Source organism: Metopolophium dirhodum, chromosome 8 (genome assembly GCF_019925205.1).
Source record: "Metopolophium dirhodum isolate CAU chromosome 8, ASM1992520v1, whole genome shotgun sequence".
In the NCBI taxonomy this organism is placed as follows: Eukaryota; Metazoa; Arthropoda; class Insecta; order Hemiptera; family Aphididae; genus Metopolophium; species Metopolophium dirhodum.
In genome coordinates this window covers 7,790,301-7,803,117 of record NC_083567.1, presented here as the reverse complement: position 1 = coordinate 7,803,117, position 12,817 = coordinate 7,790,301, and the positions used below count along the sequence as shown (strand labels likewise).

General features: G+C 30.4%; 2 protein-coding genes across 2 annotated transcripts; one reads left to right on the top strand and one right to left on the bottom strand.

The window, feature by feature from the left end:
* Positions 1-77: 77 nt before the first annotated feature.
* LOC132949978 (quinone oxidoreductase-like protein 2 homolog) lies at positions 78-4,008 on the bottom strand. Its single transcript, XM_061021134.1, has 6 exons — positions 3,671-4,008; positions 3,353-3,595; positions 3,106-3,297; positions 2,856-3,040; positions 2,640-2,789; positions 78-530 (listed from the first exon to the last, which is right to left on the bottom strand). The coding sequence occupies exons 1-6, from the start codon at positions 3,824-3,826 to the stop codon at positions 377-379; spliced, it is 1,080 nt and encodes a 359-aa protein (XP_060877117.1). The 5' UTR covers positions 3,827-4,008; the 3' UTR covers positions 78-376.
* Positions 4,009-4,480: 472 nt separating this feature from the next.
* LOC132950855 (paraplegin) lies at positions 4,481-12,817 on the top strand. Its single transcript, XM_061022451.1, has 11 exons — positions 4,481-4,771; positions 4,903-5,106; positions 5,170-5,307; positions 5,427-5,663; positions 10,352-10,668; positions 10,738-10,954; positions 11,051-11,210; positions 11,277-11,587; positions 11,745-11,864; positions 11,935-12,117; positions 12,576-12,817. Exons 1-11 carry the CDS (start codon positions 4,616-4,618, stop codon positions 12,729-12,731), a joined length of 2,199 nt encoding a protein of 732 aa, XP_060878434.1. The 5' UTR covers positions 4,481-4,615; the 3' UTR covers positions 12,732-12,817.

Below are 12,817 nucleotides of genomic sequence, written 5' to 3'. Positions count from 1 at the left end.
ATACATGCTCATTTGACATCTGAGTTGTAAAACTTAAAGGAAAAAAGGAAAATCGATTTGAGAATAAAAACCAAGTATTAAAAATTAATCTTTACTTTCACTTCCTACTTCAGTAGGTTATAGGTCATATTAATACATTAGAACAAGGGTCAATACAACATTCTAATAACTTCCATTCACTCTCTCCAAATGTTAATTCATATAAAATGTTGTATCAATTATCAATATCATACCAATCAGTGTATTTGACAACCGAAAAAAAAAATGCATGTATTTGTATAGATAATAATTACAAATTAAAATATGCCTTATAACAAATCTTCAAGTATTTTTAACACAAAATTCTACTTAACTTTAAATCCTATATTCTTACCAATTAATCAGCAATTTTTAATAGAATTTTACCACTGCTTTTATCAGTTGAAAAATGTTCTAATGCTTCATTTACTTGATCAAGTTTTAATGTTTCTGATATATTTGGAGTAATCACACCCATTTTACACATGGTTAATACATCTTTGACAGATTGCCTGGTAAACAAATCATTTTAATGGTTAAATTAACATTTTATGCGTGTTATTCATACAAATTATATATGAAGTTAGTTATTTAATATTTAAGTGAACATTTTATTAGTACTTCACTCATATACATAATTTATGTATCCATGTAAATAAATTGTTTACACGTAATAAATTGTAAATATTATACATATGTATATTTAGTAATTTAGTATTTATAGAGTATAAGACTGTTACTAAGAAATATTTTGAACTAGTAAATTTATTCTTGTTAGAAATATACTGGATAAAAATACATTACAAGCTCCAAATTATACCAAAATTTCAAGTATTACAACACAATTTTTAACATTCAAATACTTGTTTATTTTATATATTTGTATATTTTAGTAAAATATTTCAGTCAAGAGGATGCTACATCCGCATTTGTTGCCGAGGTCTTATAAACGTGCAACATGGCAAATTTTGGCTTAGTAGAGCAATTATCTATTGTTAGCTTCAATTTTAGAGTATATTGACCTGAAATCAAACTTAAAGGTAAGAACATTATCAGCTGTGTTCTCATTGATTTTATATATTTTCATTTTTAAGTGAGTTATGAAGATTTTAATATTTTATATACTTATACCTTGCTTTAAAAATACATTTTTGTAAAAAAACAATGAGAGAATATAGAAGATATTCTGACTTTTAAGTTTGAAAATAGGTCAATTTACTCTAACATTTAAACTAACAAAACAAAATTGGTTCTGCTGAACTCAAATTTGGTATGTTATACGTTTTTAAGATGGAGACAACATATCCGGGAGTTTGGCAGGATTTTAATAAAATGTTTATAATTATTAATTTTATTATTTAAGAAGCAAAACTCTTACGTAAGTAGGAAAACCTCCATAGAATGTTATTATATCCTACAATAAATAGTATAGTAAGTAGATAGAATAATACAATCATCTGATGTATTAGCATTGAATCTTATTTTGACATACCATCATTTAGAAATGTATAATTTATATAATCATTTTTATATTTGGTTAATTCGTAAATATGTCATATGAGTAATATTATGTGTATTATTTTAGTTAAGTATAATATTGCACAAATCATAACGAAAATTATAATATGTAATAAATTATAAATACTTTAAAGTTTATTTTATACACTAATATAACAATTGTATAATTAACTAGCTGTCCTGTTCGGCATAAATGTTTTACTGCATTATCTGTGTTTGAAATGTTCAAAATATTTTTAGAAAATATTAGGTTTTGAGTGATAATATGTTGTTTGAATTTTTCCCAATCTGGTTTACCAGTGATGACTTTACGAGTGATTGTTGAAAACGAAAGGGACACATCTATTGTAATTTTTACAGGTAAATGGTCCAAATCGAGTACGAATAGTAATTCTTGGTGGATGAAAAAACGGGTTGATTTTAGTAGAATTACATCTAAATTATCAGAACTTCTGTTGAAGATATTATTGAGTCTTTGATCATATGGGAAGTACGTATCTGGAGCAGACATGAATGTGGAATTGTTTGAGAGATTTTTGTATAATTTATGTCCGTTTGCATTTGTGGATTTGCAATTCCAAGTTCTGTGTTTGCAGTTAAGGTCATGTACTAGCAACACTTTTTGATAGCTATTATATATTTTGTCAAAGTCATTTGTATACATTTGAAAGCTAGGAGTCTGATAAGCACTAATTATTGAAATAGATATTTCTACTGCTTCGAGCATTTATAATGTAGGTAGATATACGTTTGTTGATGTTTAATTTTAATTTTTATTACTATAGCCACCTGAAAGTTGCACCACTAGCCTATCTTTACAATAAGTGGTGGTGTACCCATTAAACTTAATTTTGTCGCTAGTAGTTAAATGTCTTTTGCTTACGCACGCAATATCAACATTAGTAATATATATTATATACTATTACAAATTTATATAATATATAGTAACATAATAATGTAAGAATGTTGTGAGCTCCCCAAAAATGTTTACCCTACAACACAGTTTTGAATATAATTTTTAATAATTTATAGTCAATTTATCTAATTTAATATACATTTTTTTTTTTTAATCTTTACTTAAAATATTAAATAATAATATTTACCTGTATATCCTTACAGAATGTGTACGATAATTATTTAATGATACACCAATTAAACTAAATGAAGGCCGACGTAGAAGTTCATTAATATTTAACTGTGGTAGTTGTAATGATGCAAAACCTGCGACTATTACTTTACCTTCATGGCCAACACTAAAATAAAAACCAGGTAATATACTGAAATAATAAATATATTTAATTGAAAAATTATTACTGTACCAATCTAATGCTGATGGAAAAATTTCTCCACCAACCGCATCAAACACCACATCCACTCCTTTGCCATCAGTTTCTTTTAATACTCTTTTGCACAAGGACTCAGGACTTTTAATTTCGAATGAAATAAAAGCTCCTTTATCTCTTACAATAGATGTATTTTTTTCCAAACGACAAGCTCCAATAACCTTTAATTTTAAAATTATGATACCTAATTATTTTTGTTATATGACACACCAATTAATTATTATACCTTAGCTTTACACATATTGGCAGCTATATCGACTGCAGCTAAACCTAAACCACCAGCAGCTGCTGTTACTAAAATGGTATTATCTTTTTTTAGGTTTGCACGACGAGCTAATCCTATTAACGCCGTTGCATAGCTGTCTCCAATCGACACAGCAGTTTCATAAGACAATTCTGATGGTATTCCAAAAATATCCTAAACATTAGAGATATTATAAAATGTATACATATAATAAATAATAATTGCATACTTTTTCATCAACAATACATTCTTCAGCAAATCCACCCATGATTTCTTTGTTTAAAACCAACACTCGATCACCTACTGATATATCTTCTTCTTCATCGTCAGCATTTGTAGCTTTAGATTCTATTACTTCGCCAACAATTTCAAAACCGGGAACATATGGTAATAATGGTTTGATTTCAGATAACCCAGAGCAAATTAAAGCATCAGACATGTTCACAGCACAATACTTTACAGCAATCCTGAGCTGGAAATAGGAGGTACAATTAATTCATTAGAAAACGGCAGTATTTAAAAATAAAAACATTGTTAGAATATTTACTTGGCCTTCTTTGAGTTTATCCGCTATTTTAAAATCTTCAAGAACCAATGGTTCTTTAACAGTTTTTAGAACAGCTGCTTTAGTGAATTTAGAACGAACATTTCGTATTTCGTGATTTACATGAAGTTTATAAATATTACGAGTAATATATTTCATTGTATAGTTTGATTGTTAGTTGTTACTGTTAGTTGTTACTGGTGATGTTAATGCAAAAACTTAAGTTCTTTATTTAATATTTATATTATAAAAATAAATATTCATATAGAACACAGATACAGTTTATTGCAATAGGTATTTACTATTTACTAGATATTTATTTTATTAAACAATTATACTGTTATCAATAAGATAAAATATTATCGTGAAGCCGGCGGTCCAGAGCGTACTGGGTACAATATATTTGCCCCATATAACATTAAAAACGTATCACTAAATTTTCTAGTGATAAGCTCCTATGTCTTATTTAGTTCTATTATTAGAAATTAGTTTTATTATTATTAGTATTATTAGTTCTTATAAATAAATTTATACGTCTATGGTCCTATCCATTCTTAAATTATCTATGCTATAAATAAGATCTTTATAGATCTTGGATACCCGCGACAACGACTTAAAAATTAAAATATAAATAAATAAATTATTTATTATAAATATTATATTTTAATTCGTACCCACAACCTGGTTGTCCTGGTTGTTTAATTTGGGGATCTAGTTGGACGGGGATCTAGATGACCGTTTAGAAAATAATAAATATTATGTATGCTTATCATTATGTTACTATCATGAAGACTATAGATATCAGCTCTGTATATCTCTTATGAATAAAACTTAAAAGTAGAAAATTTAAAATGAAATTAATAACAAGTAACAATTGCAACTGTTGTGTAATAACAACATTATAATTTGTATTATTTATTAAAAATATTTTAATTCTCAAATTTTGAAATGGGTTTAAGTTTGTTAAATATTATTTCGAAATCAAATTTTCGAATACTTAGGCCAAAATTACTAAGTAACTATGTTGGAACGAATAAGGAATTGGGATGCACAAGATATATGAGTAACTATTTACGTAAAATACCAATTACCACATCTAAAAAGGTAAATAATTTATTTTATATAATCAAGTTTAAACATTTCAAATACAATTAGTAAAATATTTCTAGTAATTTTCTTAAGCAAAATAGGTAATTATAACTGAACTTATTGAATATTGATGTATTCATTTTTAGCATAATATAGCAGTACATAAAGAAATAGCTGCTGTAAATAAACTTATCTTAAGATACACACATTCTCAAAAGAATGAAAACGATGGCAAAAACACTGATGATCCAAGAAATGCTATGATGATTAAAATCATGATGGCGATATTTACTGTATATATAACAGTATATGTTATAAGTATGTTATTCCCTAATGCATCAAATCCTGAAGTAAATATAAATAATCAACTTACATTTTTCTTACTTAAAAACATTAATTCATAATATTTGTAGGATATGCGCTATGTATCTTGGAATGAGTTTGTACATTTAATGTTAGCTAAAGGTGAAGTAGAAGAAATAATTGCCCGCCCTGATTTAGATATTGTAACAGTAAGATTACATGAAGGTGCTATTATTAAAGGACGAAAAGTAAATATAAATATATAACTATTTGCATTTCTGTTTCAAAAAATAAGCTATTTTTTTGTTTTAATACCTTGATGTTCAGTTTTATTTTAAAATAAGAAATAACTTAAATATTTTTACAGATTGATCAAAGAACTTACCATATGAATATTGCAGATTTAGAAAGATTTGAACAAAAATTAAGGGAAGCAGAAACAAAATTGGGTATAAAACCGGGTCATGGAGTACCTGTTGTGTATGATCGTTCTCTTAATGCACCAGAATTAATATTATTTTTATTTTTGGCTGGCCTTCTTGCTTTGGCGTATTTTGGCCGTTCAAAGGGGGGTTCAAAGTCTCCGATCAGCTTAGATATGTTTGTAAGTATTAGAATAAGTCGCATATACATTAGCCATGAGGGGAATGTTTAGGGTATATGAAATCCTGCTTTGACTGTTGTTCTATATCATACAATTTACATTTTTTCACTTTTCACAAGATATCAACATATAATATCATTAACCATAAATGTTATCAATTAATAATATTATTCAATGATATCTGAGTATACATCATAAGTGCAAATAGGGGGAAGACTTTAGGGGGTAAGCCTCCCCAAACATTTCTTGCATTTTGTTAAAACTAATTCAATATTAAACCTTCAGCCCTCTCCCCCCTCCCCCCAAACAAAAACGCTAGTTACACATATGATGTACATGCAAATTTTAGAGCAGCTAGTTGGCTATCAGTAGCCGTAGTGTAAAGTCGTCCGCAGTACTCCGTTACTCCGTAATCGCGCGTGTTTTTAATAAATTTCAATGCATTCCAATAATAAAAATACTTCACCTCAAGACCTCAACCTTCCTGACACTTCAAAGAAAAGAACTAGCAGTTCCGCTCTTACACCTCCTCCCACTAGTAAAAATAGATTCTCTCCACTATTAACTCTACAAGACACCGGCGAAACGAATATTAACACAGAAAACGACAGTACTCAGCAACCACAGGTCAGACCAAAAATTCCACCTATATATGTTTATAATATTTCCGACTACGAAAACTTTCATACTTCTTTAGATAATATAACTTTTGACAATTTCTCCATTGTTAATACAAAATCTGCCCTAAAAATTAATTTAAACTCGATTGATGACTATAGATCTGTAACTAAACATCTCGATGAGACCGAAATTGAATACCACACATACCAACTTCCTGAAAATAAACAACTTTCTGTAGTCATTAGAAATCTACCTGTCAACATATCGGAAGCTTGTATTTACAATGAACTTCAAGATCTTAACTTTGAAGTTGCTTCAGTCACACGCCTTCAAAACCAGTTCAAATCGCCAATTCCAATCGTGGCAGTTTTATTATCTAAATCATCTACTGAAATATTTTCCTTAAACAGACTTCTTCATTGTATAATTATAGTTGAACCACGTAAGCCCTCCAAGGATATCCCACAATGTACAAATTGTCAAAGATTTTCCCACACCAAAAAGTTCTGTCACCTACCATCAAGGTGTGTCAAATGCGCGGGTGACCATCACTACAGTCAATGTCAGAAATCAACAGACGCCCCTCCTAAATGTGTTAACTGTAATAGTGATCACCCAGCTAATTATAGAGGGTGCACTTTTTACAAAGAAATATCAAGAACCAAAAATAAAAATAAAACTAGTAAAAATCCGTCCAATAGCAAAAATCACATAAACACAACACCCAACGTAAATACTGAAAATATACATTCAAACCAAGATAACTCTAATATGCATTATACATACGCCTCTGCGTGCAAAAGTAATAGCAATAATAATAATTATAGAGGCAAATCAGCCAAATCCACAGTTAACGATGGTGATTTTATGAAAACTCTTTTACCACTAATTAACACATTTGTTGCCCAATTAATGCAGAAAATAATACAAAACCTGCCAGTCATCATTAACAGCTTAAACTTAAACACCAATGGAGCCCCATAATACCCTATTATTAAACTGGAACGCTAACGGTCTTAAAAATCAAAGAAATACCTTACTAGCTTTTCTTAATCATCACAACATTCATATCGCATGCATTACTGAAACGCATTTGTCGCATTCAGATAAAATTAAATTCCCTGGCTACAAAATTTATCGCGCTGATCGTATTACACAATCTCGTGCCATGGGCGGAGTGGCTATTCTTGTACGGAACAAAATCAAACAACAACAATTGCCTACACTTGCCCTTACGTACCTAGAAGCCGTAGCAGTTTCCATTAACATAAACAATAAGTATATAACGTTCGTCAGTGCGTATCAACCTCCTAGTCGCCAAATGCTTATCGCAGATTACGAACAAATCATGAACCTAGATAACTCGGTTATAATTGCCGGTGATTTAAACTCAAAACACATTAACTGGGGATGCCGTGTTACAAATCCAAATGGCTCTAAATTACAAGCATTCATAACAAACACACCTTTTTCAATATCAGCTCCAAATACTCCTACGTACTTCCCAACAGATATAAACCGTCTGCCCGATATACTAGATATTTTAATAATTAAATCTGTCCCATTTGTATGCGTACATGAACCTCTTGTCGAACTCGACTCGGATCACATACCTATTAAAATAACGATTAACTCACCCTCTCTTTTCCGCCGTACAAACAACTCATTATTCAAAGGCAAACCAGACTGGAATAAATTCTCTAACCATGTACAATCTAATCTGAAAATACCTACAAGCATACTTACCACTCAAATAGCAGAACAAACAGCTGATCATCTGACGGACGTCATAACAGAAGCCGCTCAATCCTGTTCTAATTCAGTACCGCAAAATATACACAATCCTGGCATTTTACCACACTCCATATCTTCACTTATTCGTCGCAAAAATTTAGCCAGACGTATCTGGCAAAACCATAGGAACCCTACAGATAAAAAAATACTAAACCGACTCACCAAAGAAGTTCAAGTAGCTTTACAAAATTACCGTGTATCCTCATACAATAGTTACCTGTCAAACATGCGACCGGGTGAATCAAATTTGTGGAAAGCAACAAAACGACTATTAAACCAAGATATCAACACCATTCCCCCTCTCCGCACTGATGATAAACTTGTCATATCCGATCAAGAAAAATGCGTTGTTTTTTCAAACATGCTGCAAAATACCTTTTATCCCAACCATATCTGTAATCCAAGCAATGACCTAAGAGTAAAACACACCTTAGAATTACCAAATTATGAAGTCCAAAACTCTATTAATTACGTAACGCCAAATGAAATCAAACAAATTATTAAAACTCTCCCGAACAAAAAATCACCGGGCCATGACAAAATTACAAATCTTATGTTAAAAAAATTACCACCGAAAGGACTAGTGTTTATTACCACTTTATTTAACTCTTTATTGCGTCTTGGTTACTTTCCACCCAAATGGAAAGTTGCAAACATAATACTAATAAGCAAACCAGGGAAGGACAAATCAAATCCCGACAGCTACAGGCCAATCAGCCTCTTATCTTCAATTTCAAAATTGTTTGAAAAAGTCATTCACACTAGACTTCTTTTCTATTTAAATGCCATAGATATTATACCTAAATTCCAATTCGGGTTTAGATCAAATCATTCTACGGTTCAACAACTACTTAGAATAACTGAACATATTAATACTGCATTCGAAAAACATTGTCATACTGGAGCGGTATTTATAGATATTTCAAAAGCTTTTGATAAAGTCTGGCACGAGGGCCTACTGTTTAAACTAAAATCCATTAATACTCCAACTTACTTGTTCAATATTATTAATTCATTTCTACTTAACAGGCAGTTTGCTGTTAAAATAAATGATAACACCTCAGACCTTATGCCTATATCTGCTGGTGTACCTCAGGGCTCTAAGCTTGGTCCCATACTATTTAATATCTATGTTTATGATATTCCCCAGTCACCTCGCACGAATATTGCACTATTCGCAGACGATACTACAATATTCACAGAATCTCGTAACATTGAAGCAGTAATCACAAATCTACAAGCACATCTTCATGAAATATCTTACTGGTGTAAAAAATGGCGTATTCAAATAAATGCGTCAAAAAGCACAGGTGTTATCTTCAGTCTTCGTCCTTACCGCTCCCCTGAACAACTAACATTTAACAATGTAAATATACCTTGGAGCTCGTCAGTAAAATACCTCGGCTTGATTTTGGATAAACGGCTAACTTGGCAGCCACATATCTCATCCAAACTTCAACAGGCATATCAGCGCCTCTCTATGTTATATCCTATTCTCAATAAAAAATCGCCAATACAGAAAAAATGCTCTCTTCTAATATATAAACAAATTCTACGTCCACTACTCACTTATGCGTGTCCGGTTTGGGGGAAATGCGCGTCCACTCACATCAATAAAATTCAAATTTTTCAAAATAAAGTGTTACGTATTATTGCCAACGCACCTTGGTTTATAAGGAACGCAAACTTACACAAAGACCTTCTGATCCAGGAAATCACAGACCATATTAAAACCGCATCAAAAAACTTCCATACCTCACTGCTCAACTCCTCTGGCTCACTTCACTATCAACTTCACATACATCCGCCTCAACGTAGATTAAAACGTGGACGTCCGCATGACCTTCTGGTTTAATAACTCCACACAATATACAGCAGCTATTCTACTCGTAGCGTCTAATATTAAGTTAGAACTTGTTATGTTTTATATTATATCTATTTATACCTTTTTATTGTTAACATTATTAACAGTTCACTGTTACTTAATTATAATCATTTACGTCTTGACGTAACTATCACTAATGTACATATTATACTAGATAGCAAATTCATCATACTATTTAAATTTATATAAATTAATAATCATGTTAAAATTGTTAAAAATGTACCATCCATTGTAATATCAATAGATGTAGATAGCCAAGGCTAGGAACATCTTATTGTATCTAAAAATAAAAAAAAAAAAAAAAAAAAAAAAGAGCAGCTCTATGAACATGATTTCTTTTTACAACTATACCAAAAATTATTACTAATTACTAATTAAATTATTTTAGTCTCAAATAAAACGAGCAAAGTATACATTAATTGACCCATTGATTGGCCAAGGTAAAGGAGTTCGCTTTAAAGATGTTGCCGGTCTAAAAGAAGCAAAACAAGAAGTTATGGAATTTGTTGATTATTTAAAGAGACCAGATCATTATAAGAATTTGGGTGCAAAAGTTCCCAAAGGCGCATTACTTTTAGGTCCACCTGGTTGTGGTAAAACAATGTTAGCTAAAGCTGTTGCAACAGAATCAAATGTACCTTTTTTATCTATGAATGGTTCTGAGTTTATTGAAATGATTGGAGGGCTTGGAGCTGCCAGAGTAAGGTTAGTTAGTTAAATATGTATTTTAGTTTTTTTTGATAATTGACAAAAACTAATAATTTGTGATTATAGAGATTTATTTAAAGAGGGGAGAAAAAGATCTCCGTGTATAATTTATATTGATGAAATTGACGCTATTGGACGTAAAAGATCTTCAAGGGGTCCAGAAGGTGGTGGTGATGAAGGAGAACAAACATTAAATCAATTGTTGGTGGAAATGGATGGTATTGGATCAAAAGAAGGAGTTTTAATGTTAGCTTCGACAAATAGAGCAGATATATTAGATAAGGTTTACAATAATTTTATTATAAATGTGGTGGATTATTATTAACCTTGTTTAATGTTATAGATTCATAAATAATATAAAAATGTATGAATATTCTAGGCTCTTTTAAGACCAGGACGTTTTGATCGTCATATTCTAATCGATCTTCCTACATTAGAAGAGCGGAAAGAAATTTTTGAACAACACTTAAAAATCAAACTTGATAAAGAGCCTAAACATTATTCACAAAAAATGGCTCATTTAACTCCTGGATTTAGTGGTAAATGAATTAATGATACCTATTTAATTTAAACATATTTCTTTAATTATTATGTATATTAACTAGGAGCTGACATAGCTAATGTTTGCAATGAAGCAGCATTACATGCTGCTAGAAATAGTCAAAAAGTTGTATTAGAAGCAGATTTGGACTATGCAGTTGAACGAGTGGTCGGTGGAACAGAAAAACGATCTCATGCAATTTCTCCTGACGAAAAGAAAATTGTTGCCTACCATGAAGCTGGACATGCATTAATTGGTTGGTTGTTGCCTACTACGGATGCTCTCCTGAAAGTCACAATTGTGCCTAGAACTAATGCTGCTCTGGGATTTGCTCAGTATACACCCACAGAACAATATCTACTTTCAAAGCAAGCTGTAAGTTTTAATTATACAATTAAAAAGATTATGAATGTTTGAATACATTATTTAAGATGCTTAAAGTACCAGAGTCAAAGGCATGATTTGGTAGGTTGTTCTATTAAATTTGTATGGCTTCTTTTCAATCTCTAATGTACGCAAAATTTTTGTTTAGTTATTTGAAAAAATGTGTTTGGGACTTGGTGGCAGAGTAGCTGAATCAATAGTATTTAACAGCATTACAACTGGAGCTCAAAACGATTTGGATAAAGTTACTAAAATTGCAAATGCTCAAGTATTATTAAAAATTATTATTTTAAAGAAGTATTAATGTGAAAAATAATCATTGAATTTTAACTTTTAAGGTACGTCAGTATGGTATGAATGATAAAGTTGGATTAGTGTCATTTTCTGAAAATAAAAATGGCTTAAGGCCGTATAGTAACAAACTTGCAGCACTCATGGAAACTGAAGTATCCAGATTAGTTTCTGATGCTTATTTCAAAACAGAAAAACTACTAAAAGAAAACTATAATAAACTAGAATTGGTATTGTTTTCATTCATTCATTTTTAGTTTAAATGTTCTTAGTATCTTATGAATTATGATATTGTATGTTTGCTTATTGTCGTTGTTGTTCAACAATTGGCCAAATCAGTTGTATACTAAATGTATGTTAATCGTAGTTTTAATATCGAAAAGGTAAAATATTCTAAGGGTTCTACATTGGTAGACCCCGATCTTCGTGTATGTTTTTTTTTTAACCTAAGAGATTGAAAGTATTCCTAATTTCTAATTTTTTTTTTTTTTTAAAGACATTAAACACCATACAATTGATTAACGTTTGCATATTTTTGTCTGAAAATTCAAAATGATGTACAAAAATTAAATAATTTAGATGTTAATAGTATCAAAAACATAAAATTTCAATTTTTAAATGTTGTACTCTAAGTATAATATTATTCGTTGATTAAAACTTGTTATCCCTAATTTTTTTCACTTTTTAGATTGCTGAAGAGTTGTTGAAGAAGGAATCATTAAATTATGAAGAGATGGTAAAATTAATAGGTCCACCACCAAACGGGGAAAAACGAGCTGTAGAGATGCACGAGTTTAACTCACCGGTGGATACAAAAAATACTGATTCTTCTAAAAATGAATGATTGTTTAATGTTTAAAGTGTTTTGTTAACTGATGTTAGTTTAATTAAATTATGTAAAATAATAACAATAAATCTACAAGACCATGA

What these genes read in the sequence shown, in the direction of transcription:
- LOC132949978 (XM_061021134.1), bottom strand. Translation starts at nt 3,826, where the DNA reads ATGAAATATATTACTCGTAATATTTATAAACTTCATGTAAATCACGAA. An exon ending in TTTCCATCAGCATTAGATTG is followed by an intron (nt 2,790 to 2,855) that starts GTACAGTAATAA and finishes TTTTTATTTTAG; the next exon opens with TGTTGGCCATGAAGGTAAAG. An exon ending in CATTCTGTAAGGATATACAG is followed by an intron (nt 531 to 2,639) that starts GTAAATATTATT and finishes TTTGTTTACCAG; the next exon opens with GCAATCTGTCAAAGATGTAT.
- LOC132950855 (XM_061022451.1), top strand. Translation starts at nt 4,616, where the DNA reads ATGGGTTTAAGTTTGTTAAATATTATTTCGAAATCAAATTTTCGAATA. An exon ending in CAATTACCACATCTAAAAAG is followed by an intron (nt 4,772 to 4,902) that starts GTAAATAATTTA and finishes ATTCATTTTTAG; the next exon opens with CATAATATAGCAGTACATAA. An exon ending in CGATCAGCTTAGATATGTTT is followed by an intron (nt 5,664 to 10,351) that starts GTAAGTATTAGA and finishes AAATTATTTTAG; the next exon opens with TCTCAAATAAAACGAGCAAA.